This window comes from Hordeum vulgare, chromosome 6H (genome assembly GCF_904849725.1).
Source record: "Hordeum vulgare subsp. vulgare chromosome 6H, MorexV3_pseudomolecules_assembly, whole genome shotgun sequence".
Taxonomy (NCBI): Eukaryota; Viridiplantae; Streptophyta; class Magnoliopsida; order Poales; family Poaceae; genus Hordeum; species Hordeum vulgare.
In genome coordinates this window covers 449,405,558-449,424,593 of record NC_058523.1, presented here as the reverse complement: position 1 = coordinate 449,424,593, position 19,036 = coordinate 449,405,558, and the positions used below count along the sequence as shown (strand labels likewise).

General features: G+C 47.2%; 1 protein-coding gene across 1 annotated transcript; it reads right to left on the bottom strand.

The window, feature by feature from the left end:
- Window positions 1–1,085: 1,085 nt before the first annotated feature.
- LOC123401658 (protein NRT1/ PTR FAMILY 7.2-like) lies at window positions 1,086–4,593 on the bottom strand. Its single transcript, XM_045095501.1, has 4 exons — window positions 4,426–4,593; window positions 4,120–4,300; window positions 3,122–3,339; window positions 1,086–2,881 (listed from the first exon to the last, which is right to left on the bottom strand). The coding sequence occupies exons 1-4, from the start codon at window positions 4,426–4,428 to the stop codon at window positions 1,439–1,441; spliced, it is 1,845 nt and encodes a 614-aa protein (XP_044951436.1). The 5' UTR covers window positions 4,429–4,593; the 3' UTR covers window positions 1,086–1,438.
- Between the last annotated feature and the right edge of the window lie 14,443 nt (window positions 4,594–19,036).

Genomic DNA, 19,036 nt, shown 5'->3' with positions numbered 1-19,036 from the left:
CCATTGCTTCAGCCAACCCCGAAGAAGGAAATACGGACATACCTTCGCTCACAGACATGATAAAAGCCCCGGAATGATCTCGCAAAACCACACCACACCCCATGCGACGAGTGTCAGGAAAGAGAGCAGCATCAACGTTAACACAAACATAGCCCATGGGAGGTAGAGGCCATCGCTGTGGTGTATTACCCGTCGAATGTGCCTGGTTTGATGGGTTTGGCCAAAGATGCTGCACAATCATCTGCACATAAGCCAACACACGAGCGATGTTGATGATACTTACAGCCATTCATTCCCCTAGTCCCCGGAGGGAGATGACGGATCCAATAAAAATCAGCCTCGTTGGGGAGAAGGGAGGGCTCTTGTTCCGCTGCCGCACAAAATTCCATCAAAAAATCTGGGTAGGCCTCCAACAGTTGCAATTCTACAATGAAACATGGTTTCTGGATAGCATATGCTAAAGATGATCCAATGAATGCAGTAATTGCAGTAATTCATCCTCTTAATGCATGGTGCAAAACTGTCTTTGGTGAAACCGTTTTTAGACTTTTGTCTCTGCGATGTACAACTCATCTTGGGGGTCTGCTGTTTGTACCTGCAGTCCTGCGTGAAGTGGACATTCTCCTCTTATAAGTTTGTTGGCTGTTTGAATACAATAGCCATATATGTGGCAAACCCTTTTTTTTAGGGGCCAAACTTTTAACTAGTAGATACTGAGCATGCTCTATGCAATGTTTGATGATCGGTCATGTGTTCCTTTGCTGAGCACTATTCATCAAAACGGTGATAATTTTCTTCGCTTATATGGATGCATTTTTTTTTCATTTTTGTAGGGTACAGAATTTGAGACGGTGTAGTGTACAAAGTAACCATTTCACTTAATAACGGCAAAACATGACAGTTCACATGATATCGTTGTGTTGTACTTGTAGCAAATAAAATCAAAATTTATGGTTGTACTAAGCAAATTCCTAGTTATATAATAATCACTCCGTTTCGTAATGTAAAATATTTTGACACTAGTATACATTATGGGACGGAGGAGTAGTGTGCATGATCTGTTGCAAACCGGAACCAACAGGAAGTAAAGAAAGTTATGCATAGAAATGAAGTGCACTGTCCATGCATACAAATGAAGTGGTAGCATACTAGTCAGCGGTACAGTGAACATAAGTGGTGAGTTACAGCGTGACACTGGCCAAAAATGACAAGAAACGAACACATAGACATAGGCCTAGTTGCACATCCTGCAGCATGCTTATTCTTTAGTGGTAGCAGCAGCCAGCCGCCGCCGATCCCATCCCATTCCCATGCATGTCCTATCATCAACGAGAGACCCGTCGCGCGCGCTGAACGTACGTAACAATGCTCGTGCATCAAGTCTCCGATCTCAAGAACCACCGCAGCCAGGCGGCCGTCGAGAGAGGCCGAGCCACGCTCACGCGTGGCATGCCTCCTCGTCGTCCACGCTCCCTTCCTCCTCGTCGTCGCTCCGTCCCTCCACCTTGCAGCTCTTCCTGTAGCGGCCGGCGAACACGAGGTACACCGCGAAGTCGGCGACGGAGAGTATGGCGAGCAGGAAGTAGAACTTGTTGAGGTGGCCCTCGTTCAGGTCGGCCGGGATCCAGCCCGGCCGCCCGTCCACGGCGGTGGCCTTGGTCACCGCGCTGACGATGATGTCGCTGAAGTAGTTGCCGAGCGACATGGACATCATGCACAGCGCGCTGCCGAAGCTCTTGAACCCGTCGGGCATCTCGCCGTTGAAGAACTCGAGCTGGCCCACGTACATCATCACCTCCGACACGCCGATCAGCGCGTACTGCGGCACCTGCCATAGGATGTGGAGCTCGCTGCCGTTCGCGGTGGTCGCGCTGGCCTTCCTGAAGTGCTCCACCGTGCCGGCGTTGGCCATGGCCATTGCGCCGAGGACCAGGCCAAGGCCCATCCTCTGCAGCTCCGTTGGTCCGGTCGGGCGGCCCGTGAGCCGTGCCAGGAGCGGGCAGATGGCCCGCCGGTACAGGAAGATGGTGGTCGTGACGGTGAGGATGTCGAAGGCCGACATGCTGGAGGCCGGGATCGAGAAGCTGCCCAAAGGCGTGGTGCGGCGCATCGCGGCCCCCTGCACGACGAAGAGCGACGCCATCTGTGTGAAGACGACGGAGTAGAGGATGGTGCAGACCCAGATGGGGAGGATCCGGAGGATGCTCTTCACTTGCTCCACCTGCGTCACCGTGCACAGCCTCCACTGGTCGCGCGTCTTGCTGCACGTGGCGAGCTTGGAGTTGGTGTCCTCGGTCGTGAGTGCCGCCCGGTCCAAGAACCTGAAGCCCTTGGTGTGCAGAAGCTTCCTGGAGCCGGAATCCGTCTTGTCGTCGCCCTCGTACAGGATCTCCACGTCGGGCGACACGCCGCCGGACTTCCAGTTCCTGCAGGCGGCGGAGGCGACCTGGCAGATGCTGGCCATGGGGTTGCCGCAGGGCTGCGCGTGGCGGTACTGGGGCGTCCCGCTGAGGAAGAGCAGCAGGGCGGTGGCGGCGGCGGCGGTGGAGGCCCAGAACCCCAGCACCCACTTGCCGTGGTCCTGGAGGTAGCTGAGGAATGTGTTGGAGAAGAGCGAGCCGAGGTTGAGCGCCATGTAGAAGTAGCTGAAGAAGGAGACCTTGGAGTGCGCCTCGGCGGGGTCCTCCTCGTCGAACTGGTCGGCCCCGAAGGTGGCGATGTTGGGCTGGTAGCCGCCGTTGCCGAAGGCGATCATGTAGAGCGCGATGTAGAAGATCCCCATCTCCGTGCCGGAGTGCGACGCGCAGGGCGTGTGCTCCGTGCCGCACCCCACCGGCCTGATCAGGTATAGCCGCGACGACAGCGACAGCAGCCCGAGCCCCTGCAGCGCGGCAAAAAGGTTCACAGTTCATCAGCCCGGCCGCGCGCGTGGTGCTATACTTACGCTACGTCTTTGATGTGCATAGCGACAGTGATGTGCTTGTGCCCATATATCGATCGCTCACAGAAACTACTGTGGTACATGGACAAAATGGTTTGCGTGTGCGAAGCTACAAACTACAAAAACTAGCGTACGTCTTACGTACAGGTCTGATACATGAGAGGTCGATCTAGTACTTACGAGGACGAAGATGGCCTGGAAGATGGCGCAGGTCTTGTAGCGGCCCCAGTAGGAGTCACTGAGGAAGGCGCCGATGAGGGAGAACATGTAGACGGTGCCGGTCCACTTGCTCACGTTGTTGGCCGCGTCGCCGTTGCTCTGCTGCACCACCCTCGTCAGGAACAGCACCAGGTTCACGTTCACGCCGAAGAAGGCCATGGTGGCCAGGCCCTGGTTCACTGCAAATCGATCAAACATCAAATATCAAATCAAAATTAGATGCATGACCACCGGCAAGAGTCATTCACACAAAAGCTAACGACTGGCTGGCTAACCACGCGGCGACACACACGCAAACCGACACAATCTAAACTGTGCAACGAAAACGAAGTGGCCTTTCGACACTTCCCCCTGAAGGCGATGCAGAGGGCCGACTGATCAACCGAAGCGCGTCACTTTAGTACCAATAATAACTTACAGTTGTGGCGAACACTGTCGTCCAACCAACCACTACATAGGCAGCTATAGCAGAGCGCGCGCTCGCCACAGATGGATCGGCCGATGGCCAGCGTTGGGTTGCTAGATCGTGTGGATGATACGTCTGCTGTCTCGTAGTGATGCTGCTGCCCTGAATTAGCACTCGCAAATGCGCCCCGGGAGCCGGCCTCCCCTCGCGGCAGGGAATCCCCAGTTCTGGGCGCTAGCAGCTGCATGGCCGATGTCACCTCAGCATGCAGAATTCCGCAAAAGGGCCTGGTGTCTACCGTCTGCTTTGAGGCAAAACGTCACATCAGATCAGTCGACTTGCACTACCCCTAGCTACTTCCTACATGTGTACCACTACCACTACTCCTCCTAGACGACATATCAGAGCAGCGTAAAGTTCACTGGAGAAAAGCCTGGTTATCAAATCTTTTTTTTTTCTAGTGGAAGGAAAAGGCGATCAGCAGATGATATCCTCATCTCATGCAGTAGGGAGAAGAGAAATCCTTGCAAAAGAAAAGATGATGGAATTGTACCGAGAATAAGGACTCCCGCGAGCCATCCTCCCGACTTGCCCTTCACAGCCGGCCGCCCCTTGATGTCCACGGAGCCGTCGAGGGTGTACTCGCAGAGCTTCTCCTCGGCAGCCCTCCTCTCGGAGGCGGCCTCGCCGCCCATGGCGATCACCCTCATCTTAAGGTCTCCCTCGTTCGCAGACTGCAGCCAAGCCATACATCGCGCGAGTTATTACATACTGTTAGTACAAAGCAAGGCGAACTGAACCCCGCTGGCTAGACCAGGAACGAAGTAGAAGAAGAGGGAGAGCATGCATGGATTCTAACCATCTCTTGCTTCCTCGCTGGATCTCCTCAGCAGCCGGCCGGCCTCCGTCAAGTAATGCAACGAGAGAGAGAAGCTGCTGCTGCTGCTGCGAGGAGGAGGCCGAGCAAGAAAGGCGAAGAGAGCGAGAGACGAGGCGAGGCGATGGGGTGGCTGCTTTGCTTCTGCGGGGAGGAGCTGGCGCGATTTATAGAGCCCGCGGCCGGGAAAGCAAGCAGGGAAGGAAGGCAGCGTGCGTGGCCTGCTCCTCTCACATGAGGTCACTAGTTCAGGTATCTTAGGTAGATGTGCATCACCGGGACAGAGAGGGACGTCACGGCCGACGGCGACGCCCTATTTGTTTTTTGTTTTTTCACCCCCTCCTCCTCCTCTTTTTGTTCTCCTGGCCAGCCAGAGGCCAGAGCCCATCATCGCACGGAGGAAACCCAGCTCGCTCTTCCTGCGCCCTGTACGCTTTGCTCACTCGTCTCTGTCGTCGCCGGCGCCGGGCGATGCGGTGGGGATCCATTCAACTCGCTCTGTGTTCGGTAACTCCTGCAGGGTGGTGTGCTTCAGCAGTTGGTAGTGCGGTAGTGCCCAGTAACCCGCATTTAGCCCGGTCCATTTCGTCCGTGAAACGGGGCAAGAAGTGCGCGTGGGAGGCGTGGCGTGGCACAATCTTTCCCTTTAATTCTCTGGAAATCTCCTCACAATATGATTGGCATTCCGCATTAGTAGGTCGTAGTAGGTAACGTATGTGCTTAATATATACTCCGGATGCTTAGCCGTGATCAGACCAGCATTCCTGCGTTTAATCACATCTACATCCGCTTGCTTTCAGTAAATGGACGCCAGGCCTGGTAGTGCTGGTTGCTTGCTCCTGAATTGTGTGCGCTGCCGGTGTGATTCCTCCACGGAACAGCTACTACCAATGGACCTCGCTACCTGTACTAGTAGTAGTATATTCCAAAGAAATGGTTCGGAATAAGAATAAGACCATCCGGTTCTTGGTGTTTTTTTACTAGAAGAAGAATAGTTCTTGGTGTTTTCCCTCGTGTCTCAGTATGGAGAGATCGGAACGGCTTACCGCAGCCAATATTCCTCCCATTATTATTAGTATGTGCCTTTCTTGGAGATGGTAACAACCCTAGCTACGCCTCTGGAAGTGGAAGCAGAGAACAGAATCAGGCTGGATGCCACAAAATGCAGACGCAGCTAGCGTCTAGCGTGCTCGAGACAGTGACTCCCATGAAATTTACTGCCACGTAACACGGGTTACGCCGTGTGGACGGGAGAGCGAGCGTCCGGGACCCTGCCCGGCCGCCCGGTGTCGGAGGTTGCATCGACAGCCGTGGACCGACCGGCGGCTCTTTACTCTTTACCGTTCGTTATCCGCGACGCATCGGATGCCGGCCGTGCTCGGCCTGCTGCCTCGCCGTCAGAGAACAGCGCTTCCCCCTCCACAATCCTCTCCAACCCTTTCCTACCAAACAAGGCGTGACGATTCTAAACGGGTAAGAACAGTCGACCACAGTGCGGGAATTGGCGCCGGCCCGAATTACCCACAGTGTTGGCGTGTCTTACAGCTCATCGCGGGCGGGCTCGGGCGCCATCCCAGAACAGGCGCGCGTCAGTTTGATCGGTGTTCGGCGTCCTCCCCGCTCTGATCCGTAGGCGTCGCGCATGTGTTGTCAGAAATCCGTGTCCCGTCTCTTCTCGTGGAGTCGTGGTGGCCACTGCTCCTCCGGCCATCTGCCTGAAAGCAAAGCAGGGGCTATAGACCGATACTAGTCTCGTCATTACGGCACGGATGGATGCTGCATTTCGAACTTGAGTGCTTACTGTTGATGATAATGATGTGTACATGACAGGGGACGTATAAAAACTGTAGTAAAAGGAACCGGCCGGGGAGCCTAGTCAACGCTAGGTGGACTGCCTGATCAGGTGCGTGGGAGGAAGTGGTCCTTCACGCGACTATGGGAGTAACGGGTACCTGACGGCCCCGCTTGGGTATTTCTGAGTTTACCATTGCGGCTTGGTAAGAGTGATGGAACTCTTGGCCTCTACCAGACTAGTAAACAGGAAGGCCATATGACTACCTTTTTCTTTTTCTTTTTTTGCGGGTGATATGACTACCTTTTTCATGCTCATCTCTTGAATAATTTGGATTAAAAGGAACACTCGCATCTTTTAATTCAAGAGTATCCCATCGATGGTTCTACTAGCTAACATCAAGATTGATGCTCAAACATAGGTCACCATGGATGCAAATAAATTGAAATTCATCATTACTACGAGAGTACGCCTTTTATAGTGATGTTGTAACACGATGGATGTTGTAACACACGCATTAAACTCTTTCTCCTCTTAATTAATGAAATGAGGCAAGTCTTTTGCTTCCTTTCAAAACAAAAATTAATAATATGTTATATGTACGCCCTTCTCGTGAATGGGGATGTAAACCGCGATCTGTTTAAACTCGTTTATGCTCATTTATGGGTCTAATAGTTTAAGAAAAAAAATCCTGGGAAAATGAACTATCGAGCTAACTTAATCTAACTAAATGAGCATTGTGATGTCGTTTATCGTGCCATTTACATCTCTACTCGTGAACCAGAAGTGTGTCTTGTTTCAACTTCTTGATTACGAGGTGATCCTTCATGGGAATGACGATGAAAGGAATGGCATGACCCGACGGTCGCTCAAGTTTTCTCACTTAGCTATTCCTGAGTTTACCATCTTCAATTACGCTCTAGACATAGGTGTTAGGGCATATATCTTCCTAAGTGGTTGTGATGATTGATGACAATACTTGCGCGGACTAATCGTGTGCATTGAACATTTCAGATAACTCATAACTAGGCACAAGATGATTCGGTGCCCCTCGGAGTCTTTCAAAGACAGTTGCTTTCTACGTTTCTCTTTGGTGGATTTTAGTTGTAGGAAAGCCGTACTATTAATAGGGGGTTCGCGTTGGAAAGGTTTGGGTGGAATCAACACGTACACATTTCTATTGCACCACATTTCCCTTGCTTCAAATGGAGCTCTAACCATGTGTTTCCATGTCTGTGCAAAAGGGCCAGCGGTACTACCGTTGGCACAACGGCAGTACCGCCCTCGGGGCGTTAGTAGTTTTTTTATTACCGCTCTCGGGGTGGTAGTAGTTTTTTACTACCGCTCCATCGGGCTTTTTGCACATCCTTTTGCCTCAGAAGTGGTAGACACGACAATATTTTCTTACTACCGTGGTTGGTGAACTGACGTGCGGTAGTACCGCTCCTAGCAGCGGTAGTACTCCTCTGCTAGTGCAGTAAGTGGGGGGTAATGGTTGGATTAAGCCCCCCCACTATATAAAGGTGTCTTCTTCCCTCAGAAGGTGGCCTCTTACCTCCCGAAGCTCCATTGTTGCTCCAAAGCTCATTCTTGCCCGATCTCTCTCCCTAGCCAATCAAACTTGTTGATTTCCTACGGATTGGTTGAGAAGGCCCTGATCTACACTTCCACCAAGAGGTATTTGATTCCCCCACTAATCCCTTGTGGATCTTGTTACTCTTGGGTATTTGAGCAGCCTAGACGGTTGAGGTCACCTCGGAGCCACATTCCATTGCGGTGAAGCTTCGTGGTCTTGTTGGGAGCCTTCAAGCTTTGTGTGGAGATATCCCCAACCTTGTTTGTAAAGGTCCGATTGTCGTCTTCAAGGGCACCAATAGCGGAATCACGACACCTCACATTGTGTGAGGGCATGAGGAGAATACAGTGGACCTAGTGGATTCTCGGTGAGCATTGTGCCTCCACACCGCTCCAACGGAGATGTACTTCATGTCAAAGGTAAGGAACTTCGCTAACACATCCTCGTCTCCACCGGTTCTACTTCTAGTTATCTCTTACCCTTACCTTGTACTTATTATTGTTGTGGAGTATTCGTTGCTTGCACTTGTTGTCTTTGTAGTTAGCATCATATAGGTTGCTCATTGATGCCGAGTTGATGGATATACTTCTCGCGCCTCGTTGGTTACCCCAAGTTAAAGGTGGATATGTAGTCAGCAGCAAATTTCCCTTACATGGGGACTGTAAGGTTTTTGGAACCAGGAGGACTCCAAGGATCAACAAGTAGGTGTCCGCTGCTCTGGCGCTAGCAGAAGACGTGGACCTGCACACAAAACAAATAACTTTGCTCCCAACGAGTACAGAGAGGTTGTCAATCTCTCTGGCCTTGTAGTTTGCAAAGGATCAAAACACAAGCGGGAATAGTGATAGTGATTGCAACGGAAAAGTAAATAAAAGCAGTAAATTATGGAGGTGTAAGCAATGGTGGTAATATGGACCAGAGTCACATGACATTCACTAGTGATGTCTCTCTCCCAAAAGACGATAAAAAACTATGCATGGGTAAACAAGTTACAGCTAGGCAATTTACAGAATGATAAACGAACCGCAATGCTAATCATGCTACTAGAAAGTTAGAGCCTCAAAAGTAATGGGCAGTACGCCAAAACAAGTAGACCGTTTATTCATCGCCATCTACTTACTAATCATCCACCTTGAGATATCTATCCAGAACATCTAGCTGGTATTAAGTTGCAAGCCCCACCCAAAGTGTAAACTCAAAGCAACGGACAACTGCATTAACGAACTTTGTGTAAGGTAAACAATCCTTGCAACCGTGGTCACAAGCACCGTTGTTTTCTCCCTGGTGGCAACAACACATCCCCTAGTCTCATGTTTCTGTCACTCAAGCTAGACATCAGGGGGCATGAACTCACAATCATGCATAACGCTCCCTCTTGGAGTTACAACCTACTACTCGGCCAAAGCAATAAAAAGCAATGGAGAACATGCATGAATTACCTAAGAACATAATATAAAAGGATAATCAAATATATAACTCATCACAATCTGAACGAAATCTCATATCCATGGGATCCCAGCAAACCAAGCATAGCAACAGCAGGAAGAATTACATAGATGCCTTGATCATGTAGGGCAGATCACAAGGGCTAAACATTGAAGCACAAGATTGGAAAGAAGACATCACATAGCTACTGGTCATGGACCCATGGTCCAAGGAGGACTACTCACGACACGTCTTGGAAGCATCCATGGTGGTGGAGAAGCTCCCGAATGTCAATCCTCCCTCCGGCAGGGTGCCGGGAAGAGGTCTTCTGGCGCTACCGATCTTGGGAGCGCTGCGGCGGCGGAACGATGGAGAAATTCGCGATTCTGGATATGATGGTAGGGTTTTTGAAAGTGCGTTATATCGACTAGAGGGGGGTGAATAGGAGATTTTTATAATTTCATCACTGAGGAAATTCCTTTTTGAGGAAATTCCTCACTGATGACTAACTTGCAGCGGAAACAGCGAAGGATCAGGAGTGCAAAGTATCACTACAACAGTTTTTCAGGATGAAGAATATGAAAAACAGTTTGCACAGTATGCAGGCATGGAGAAAACAGATGAGGATTAACTTGCGTGAAGAATTTGGGGTTGAGGAATTTTAGAGAAAGTCTTCAGCAAATTCTTCAAACATGGCAGTGAAAATCATCAACACACAATCTGAGGAATATAAAGAGTTGAAGAAATAGAACCCGTTTCACAGTGAAGACAGTGGTTGATGACCCAATTCCAACTGTTGTGACAGTTGTACATCTGGTTTGGAGCAGCCTGGTATTGAAACAAAAGGACACACAATCCCGGGACATACAGTCCCTACCGTATTCTCCTTGGGCTAGGAACACACAGTCCTCGCCCAACACTTGTGGTAAGTCTTCAGGGCAGACTTCCAAACCCTCACAAACTTGGTCACCTGGCGATCCACAATTGACTATTGGATTGCTCTAGACGATGACGTCTAACCGTCTGGAGGATGCACAGTCCTCAAAGGTAAACGGCTTCAGTCCCACACAGGAACAACTTCTTGAGTGATGCTCAATCACTTGGTTTTCGGTTTGTGGTTTGGTGTTTGGGGTTTTTCCTCGCTCATGAATTACTCTCGAAGACTCTGAGGAATTTGGGTTGCTGTTATGACAAGTGTCAGTTTCTAACGGAGTAACCAACCAGCTAATGGTTGTGGGGGCGGCTATTTATAGCCTGGGAGCATCCCGACATGATTTGACATTAATGCCCTTAAATAATATGACCGTTGCTGTGGATAAGACCAATGATGTGGCGCGACTTGCGGTAACGGCCGGGACCCTCAACTGTGAGAGTCCTCATGTCTCTCATATTCCTCACTTGAGGCTTTTGGTTGCATTAGGCTTGGGTTGAGCATCATGAGGAAATTCATTCCGACATGTTACTTTGACCCCCTTTAACAGTACGGTGTTCCTATGACTCAAAAGTGAAAAAAATAAAACAGACAGAATAAATCGTCATGCTTCAAAATCTTCAGCTTGTTTTTCTTCAGGACACACCGAATTCCTCATCTTCAATTTCTTCATGAGGAATATCAATTTCATCGCAATTTCTTCGTGATTCAATTTTTCAGCTTCAGACCAATTTCTTCAGCCGAAGATATACATTTTCAGGGGTCGACATTCATCGAATATTTCAAACTCCTCAGCGACTTATAGATCCTGCGTACACTCATGAACACATTATATACTTAACCTATAAGTCTTCAAACCACCAAAATCACTAAGGGGCACTAGATGCACTTACAATCTCCCCCTTTTTAGTGGTTGATGACAACTAGGTTAAGTCTTCAACAGGGATAAAAATAAGAAGTGTAAATACTTATTTTAGGAATTAGAAATCAAGATTCAGAGAGACTTCCCCTGAAGATGTGCATATCTTGAGGATTTTGCTTTTCACAGCAAATGCACATTGATGATTTATATCATGGAGATCTCCCCCCTGAGTCTTGTAAATCATGCATACATACGACATATAGTATGAAGAAATTGAGGATGCATGATGACAAATGGTATCTGACGAATTCCAGCACGCATGCATTAAAATTTTGAGGAATAAGCATGCGAAGAAAAACGTTCAAAAGCGTCAGAGTACCACCGGGCTTAAGTTACAACTCATTACATAAACACTTTAGAAGAGCCAAGAGTTTGTAACTTAAATAAAGTTTATAAGCCCCCAAAATATCCCGCGTGAAGACTAACTCTCAGATTTGTCCCCCTTTGTCATCAAGTGACAAAAAGGGACAAACTGAGGACTAACGCCCGTGTAGACTTTCACTTCTTGGCAGTTGAGGAAGACGCATGAGGATTCTTGGGAGTAGACTTCCTCCTTGGACCAGTGGCAGTATCTTGTTGATCTTCATCTGATTCAGCAGTGCGGAATGAAGAAAACGAACTGTCCTCAAGGTCTGGAACTGGAATTGGCCTGAATTTATTCTTTGGTGGCCATGACCAGTCGAAGTCCTGCACAAACTCCAATTCTTCAAGTTCTGCTGGAGTCTTCAAATGAGCCAGTGTGGCCCATGTGCGGTCAAAAACCTCATGAAGATAATGATGGTTAAGCTTCACGACATTCTGTGTTTCATTGAGGGTTTTCACAATGGCGCCAAACTGGCGTTTGACCCACTTGTGATTCCGATCCACCTTTTGGTGAAGACTGAGAAGAAGCTCTCTGGTATTCATCACCCTTGGAGCAACATGACTTGGAGGATGGGTTTTAGTGCCATCCCATGAGGAATAAGCATCTGGCTCTTGGAACTGGCCATCAAGGGGCCGACTGCCTTCATCAATAACAGACTTGCCTTTTCCTTCAACATGCTCGAAAGTCTTCTTGTTGACCCTTAGAGGAGGCATGTAACCTTGATGATTGTTGAAATTAGCATGATAGTTGATGCCTGACCTGCGTGTGATGAATCTCATGATCCATGGAGCGTAAATCTTCAGGTCCAAAGGGGACATAGCATTTTCCACCAGAGTCCTCAAGAAGAAATCATGGATGTTGATGGGAATGCCATGGATGATGTTGAAGAGGATATTCTTCATGATGCCTACGACGTCTTCTTCATCATCATGACCCTTGATAGGCGCAAGAACACTGCAGAGGATTCTGTAAACCGTCTTGGGTTCATACTTTAGCTCATGGACTAGGAAGGTTGTTCTTGGTGGTTGCCCCTTAGCCAAAGGTTTCATGAGGAATTTCATCAGCTTGTTTGCCAGCTCACGTTCATCATACAACTTTACTGCCTGCTCTGAGGGAATTGACACTGGAAGTTCACGCAGCAACTCATTGGCAGGAGCCTTGAAGTGTGTGTTCTGCGTCATCCAATCCAGCACCCAAGTGTTGATGTCTGTTGGATCTCCACAAATGTGCAGAGTTGCATAGAATTGAAGAACAATGTCACTATTCCAATCGCAGATATCTGAGCACATAGGGAGCAGTCCTGCTTCATACAGAACGTTGAGGATTGGGGCGAAGCAAGGAATTTCTTCAAGCTCAACGTGAGGAATGTGCCTATGCTGGAAAATCTTGTTTCTTCCACACAACACAGATGCGTAGTAGTTGAGCTGTGTCCTGGTCCAAAACTTCAGATGCCTCATGCGAGGCTTGTCATAGGGATTTTCTCTGATGAAGAACATGCGTTCTTCAAAGAAGGATTCCTTTTGAAACTTTGGCCGCTTGGAGAACGACTGACGCTGCATCGGCTGAAGATTTTGCTTCTTGCCTTGAGGAGAGACAATCATCGCAGTTTTTGGATTGATGACGACAAGAGCATTCTCTGGATCTGGTGCATTTTCCTCAGCATGTTCCTCAGGATGAGGAATTTCATCTGCTTGTGCTTCAGGCTGAGGAGCTTGCTCTGGTTGAGGAATGTCATCAACGGGAGCTTCTGGTTGAGGATTTTGCTCTGGAGGAGGAATTGGTTGATCCTGAGCCTCAGGTTGAGGATTTTGCTCAGGAGGAGGAATTGGGTCATCCTGAGCCTCAGGTTGAGGATTTTGCTCAGGATTTTGGATTTCGTCAGGCTGAGGATTTTTGCTTTGTTTTTCCTCAGCTTGAGGAGCTTGCTTGGTAGAGGAGCCAGATTCATCAGCTGGTGCAGCTGATCCTTGAGCAGTTTCTTCAGGAGGAATGAAGGTCTGAGGACTGTCATCAATTCGAATTTCCTCATCAGTGTGTTCTTCAGACGCATCATTCTTCATTTCCTCATCAGCAAAGTGCTCTTTGTCTTCGCTGTCGAAGGGAGTCATCTCATAAGATGGAGCAACGTTGAGAGGCATAGGATCCAGAGGTTCATTTTCATTAAGAGCTTTGAGGCGCTTGGCCTCAGTTGATTCTTCTGCTGAGGAAGCTTTTCTCTTCTTGGCTTCCTTTTCAGCAGCTCTGGTCTTCTTCACGTCTGATGCATATAGAGTCATTTTCTTCACCTTTGAAGCTTTTGGTGAAGGCGTTTTCTCAGCTGAAGCAGTTTCATCAGCTGGAGCAGAGTCATCAGCTGCAGCAGTTTCACCAGCTGTAGTAGAGTCATCAGCTGGATTTTCTTTGATAATTTCCTCAATAGCCGGTTCATCAGCACGACTTTCTTGAGGGATTTCCTCAGCATGAGCAATTTCATCAGCTGGTTCCTCAATCAGAGGCTGAGGTGTTGTAGCTGGAGGGGCAGCCTTCTTGTTGTAATCATCAACTACGTCAGTGGCAAATTTGATGAAATTATTTTTGAGACTTTGACGATCAGAGACCTTAGTGTACTTGTGTGTCAAAGTCTTCAATTCAGCCTGTGTGGACACAAGTGCATCAGGCGTCAGGTTGAGGATATTATGACTGAGGAATTTCTCCTTTTTGAGTTTGCAGCCTTAGCTTGTTTGGCTTGCTGCTCTTTCCACTTGGCCTCGTTGATGAATCTGGCCACCATGTGGCTGATGCCTGGGGGAAGCTTCAAATCATCGATTGGTGTGTTGGGGTCCTCATACCAGATGTTGATGTAATCCAGGAGGACTTTTGGGTCCACGGCCAGACGAATGGAGCTTCCTGAAGCTTGTGCTACCCTCTCCTCCTTGTTTTTGATGATGGCTTGCAGAGTCTCATCATCATATTCATCACTACCTTCTGATGCAAAAGGGACTTTGATGATTTTGCTTGGGCTTGGTCTGGTTCCTCTCCCAGCAGTCACCTTAGTCTTCAGTGGAGTTGGTGAAGACTTTGTTTTAGAGCTTGTTGCAGACGGAACAGAGGAGCTAGAGACAGTTGGCATTTGCTTCACAATCTGCCTCTGTTCAGGCTTTAAACCTTTGGTGGTGCTGAGGGTCACTACAAGAAATAAGCTCGTTTATGAAAAAAATATTGACGGCGGTTGAATTGGTCATAGATCTATGACTAAAATTTATAAAAAAGTCATGAGGTGTCTAAAATGGTCCAAACCCTAGAAAATTTTGACCATCTATATCAAGAAGGTCATAATCGCATTGCACAAAATGGTCATTGACATGTGTAGCTCTATTTTGGATGAGAGAAGGGTTTTGGAGTGTTGGATGTAGGAGGAGTGGATGGCCAGGATCTGTTTTAGGGGAGGAATACGTGGCCTCGCATGTGATTGGTTGGCTCCCAAAGTGAAAAAAAAGAAAAAAAAAGAGAAAGACAGAAACCCCACTACCCCTTTGTTCTCGCGAGCTCCATCTCTCTCCCCCGGGACTCCTTGCCCGCCGCACCACCTATGGCGGCCGATCCCGGCGACCTTCGGTGGCAACCGATGGCTCCCAGCGCACCACTGTGACCCCTCCCTCTGCTCCTTCCCCCTCAGGCCAGATCCGGCACGCGCATCCTACAACAGCAACGAGCCACCCATCGACAGCTAGGGTTTCGACCTCCTTGTCGCCGGTGAGGCTCATCTAGTCATAAACCGCCGGCAGTAGTAGATTTATAAGAGGAGGACCGTCGGTGCCACCTACCCCTCCCCTCTCTAGCCGGAGATGCACTCGCGCTACTCCTCTCCAAACCCACCGCCTCCGACGACGACCCCCAACCGCACCCCCACTTGGGACCGTATCCTCCTACCCCATCACCACCGGTGACCTCAGGTCCGACCCCGCGAACTGGCAAGGCGACAACACCCGGAGGACCTAGCCCCTCACCCACCCGCCCATGGAGGGATGGATGGATGGGGATGGGGAAGGCCGGCATCCAGGTCGGCAACGCGTGCTGGGAACTTTACTGCCTCGAGCACGACATACAGGTTCGTCCCCCGCATCTCATCCCATCTCTATCCTTGCCTATTGGGATTTTAATAACAAACATACATAATAGCTAGATTAAATGTTTGATGTCGATAAGAAGTATTGGTGTTTTGTTACAGATTGGTTGCAACTCAAATGTGTTGAACAAATCGTTACAAACTATCCATGCAGGTAAGATTGTCTTCTGTACATGCAAGTATGATTGTCAGTTATGTAGTTGTGTATACATTTTTGCTTTTCTTTTTGGTGGTGTCTCACTGATCTTCCTCTATTTGGTATCATTATTTTACTTTCTTTAGTTAGTTCGTTATATTACTTGAGATGTTTATGTGATGGCTTTGTCCTTTGTGTCAAGAGTCATTGATAAATATGGTGCCGACTCCTCAGCTATAGTCAGGATTGTTATTCCACAATTGAACTTTGGATTATTTTTTAGAAATGTCCTCTGGTAGGTTTTTCTCTTCTATCAATCTATGTAATATGAGCTTGCTTGCTTTCACTTATTGACACACTTCCCTAAGAGGACTGATTAGCATTAGCTAGGATTGTGCCTTCTGATGGTATTCATGGATCTGGCTTCTCCATAGCATTACTGGTCCATTCCATAAGAACCTGAAATTTTGCCTTCATACAATAGAAATTTATTTTCTGTTCATCTGATCTGTATTGGCTTGCTTGCCATGTCCATATTATTTTGGCATCATACTTAGCTATGTATGTGCTTTTGCAGGTGTTCTTAACCATTGCTGACAGCCAGACACAAGTGGGTATGAAAGTGTTGCAAGGCGAGCATGAGATGGCAATAGACAACAAACTGCTGGGCAAGTTTGACCTAGTCGACATTCCACTAGCAGCAAGGGCTCTCGCCACAGATCGAGGTCACATTCGGCATCCATGCCAAGAAAAGCCAGGCTGGTAACCATGTTGTCATTCCTCCTAAACTATAGTATAATAATGATTCTCAAGTACTGTGATTGTTGGTTACTCCACCAGTTATATATATAGTGTTGCATGTTCTTGTCATTTCCTTGGTGGTGTATCTAGGGCTGGACATTCGGTAATGTGGTTAATACGGTTTGGTTTATTCGGTGTTTTATAATTTCGGTTTTGTTGAAATGGTCACCGAAATAATCATACAGAAATTAGCAACCGAACCATATTAACCAAAATATATCAGTTCGGTTTATTCGGTTAACCGGAAAACCAAAATACATGAACCCATCAAAGCCGGGACGTATAACAAATAGAGAACAAAGTCTCACGTAGGAACGTATAACAAATAGTCTCGCTTATGTAGCAGCAAAAGAAAATAACATAATTCTTATTTTCTCACACACAAGTGGAGGGAAATCAAATGAAAGGCTGTAAAATAGATGACTAGTGATAGAAACGTGAATAAATGGGACTTCATCACAAGAACAAGGCTTCAAGCTCTCAGATCTGCAGTACTACTTCCATGGCTCCATACGACAAGCTTGCCCGAAACAAACATCTGAGGATTTTGTACAATAAATTTGTCAGCATACCTCAGTTGCAACTACATGAAAAAAATGTATATTTTTGAACTTGATAAGCTATAACTAGTAGATAGTAAAGTTAGTAAGGGTTCGCACCATATTTAGGAAGTAGAATCATCGACGATGGTCGAATTACCCTTATTGGAGTTGTTGCTAGAAATATTAATTTCTTCAAGTAATGCTGAAAATATAAATAAAAAATATTTAATTAACGAGTGACATGGGAGAAATAAAAGAAAAATAACTCAAGTAAATTATCGACTTACCTTCCTCTAGCTTAGTTAATTCTGCAGTGTCCTCCTCGTCATTTATAGAAATAGATCGCCTCAACCAATCTTGTGTGCACACAAGTGCTTGAACCATGAATGGAGTTAGGGAGCTCCTTCATTGATCTAAACTACGACCACCGGTGCTGAAGGCCGACTCCAATGCAACCGAAGATATAGGAAGCTTTTATGACCCCCCCCCCCCCAATATTTATTGTACTTAGCTATCATCCTTTTAGCCATATCCCTACGCAAAGAATCTTCGCCTTCACACCATTGCCGCAGCAAGATGATAATATCATCTATCTCATGAAAAAAATATGTGAGCTGTACAGTGTAGTGATGCGGAAACACGAACAGTAAGCTCGTAGAAGTGTTCCAAAAATTCTGTCATCTTTCTTGCATTATCCCAATCTGCGGCTTCTCGAACTCCAGGACCTTTCTCACCATTTAAATCAAGTGCATAGTATGGGTCATCATCAGCATACCTATAGAAAACCTGCTCATACGTTGCTGCAGCTCTCAACATAAGGTATGTTGAGGTCCATCTAGTAGGTACAGCAGCTCGCACACGTGCCCCTGAAAAGTTGATTTCCTTTAGTCCATTAGTAACCACCAAGTTTATAATATGTGCAACACATCTCATGTGAAGATACTTCCCTTCAGAAATACTAGTTTCTGGGCAGAAGTCCATGTCACCATCAATGAAATGTGCTGTAACACACATATAGTTCTGTTTCTGGGCAGAAGTCCATGTGTCAGTGGTGAGGCATACTTTCTCACATGTTTCCACAAAGATTTTTTTCAGCTCCTGTTTCTGCACATTGAACATGCTAACAACTTCTCCAGTAGTTGTTCTCCTAGATGGCACATTAAAACGTTGGCATGCCTTGGACATAAACTTTCTAAACCCTTCTTTCTCAGAAAATGCAAAAGGGAGCTCATCTGTAATAATCATTTCAGCAAAAGCCTTCCTAAGCTTGTAAAGTAGGATGCTTATCATCTCTATTCCTATTAGGATTCTTCTTGCATATTTTTAAATGAGATTATTCTGTAGACAACATTTTTACCTCATGTGTGTTTTTATTCGAATAACATGATGATGGTTGTAACCTGTAGTGAATTCCTTGGACAGAGACCAAATGTGTTAACAGTCTACCTTGTATAATTTGTCACACATATTAATTATAGTACTTATTTTATTTTATGGGTACATGAGGCCCCGATTAATGTTGGGTACTAGTTTACTAGTGGCGTAATTCTTATGTATTGATGGCAGCAACAATACTTATGTTAACAATTCTTCACCTTGCGTGACGAATAGTTTCCTTGTTCTGAAAGCCTTACAATCATTTTCTTCTTGCAGGTGGCAATGGCAAGAGCATATTGTGCAGAGGAAGAGGATGAGAAGAAACTTGTGGTTCTCATCCAATCTTTGTGGAACTTTCTTTATGTGCGATTGTGCATTTGTTGGGTCCCTTTTCTGTGCACTTGCACTTGCAGAAGTATGCTGTTGTGTACATGTAAAATTATTTTGATGTGCCCTTGTTACGCATTGAACCTTAATGCGTGGAGTCGGTGGATGATGTATTGTATTTGATGTGATATGCTACTGAAATGAAATATATATTTTATTTGCAATCTTTTATTATGTTGTACTTATTTTTGATGGGCCTATCCTGAGATATGCGTGCTTCTAGCAAAAATATGCT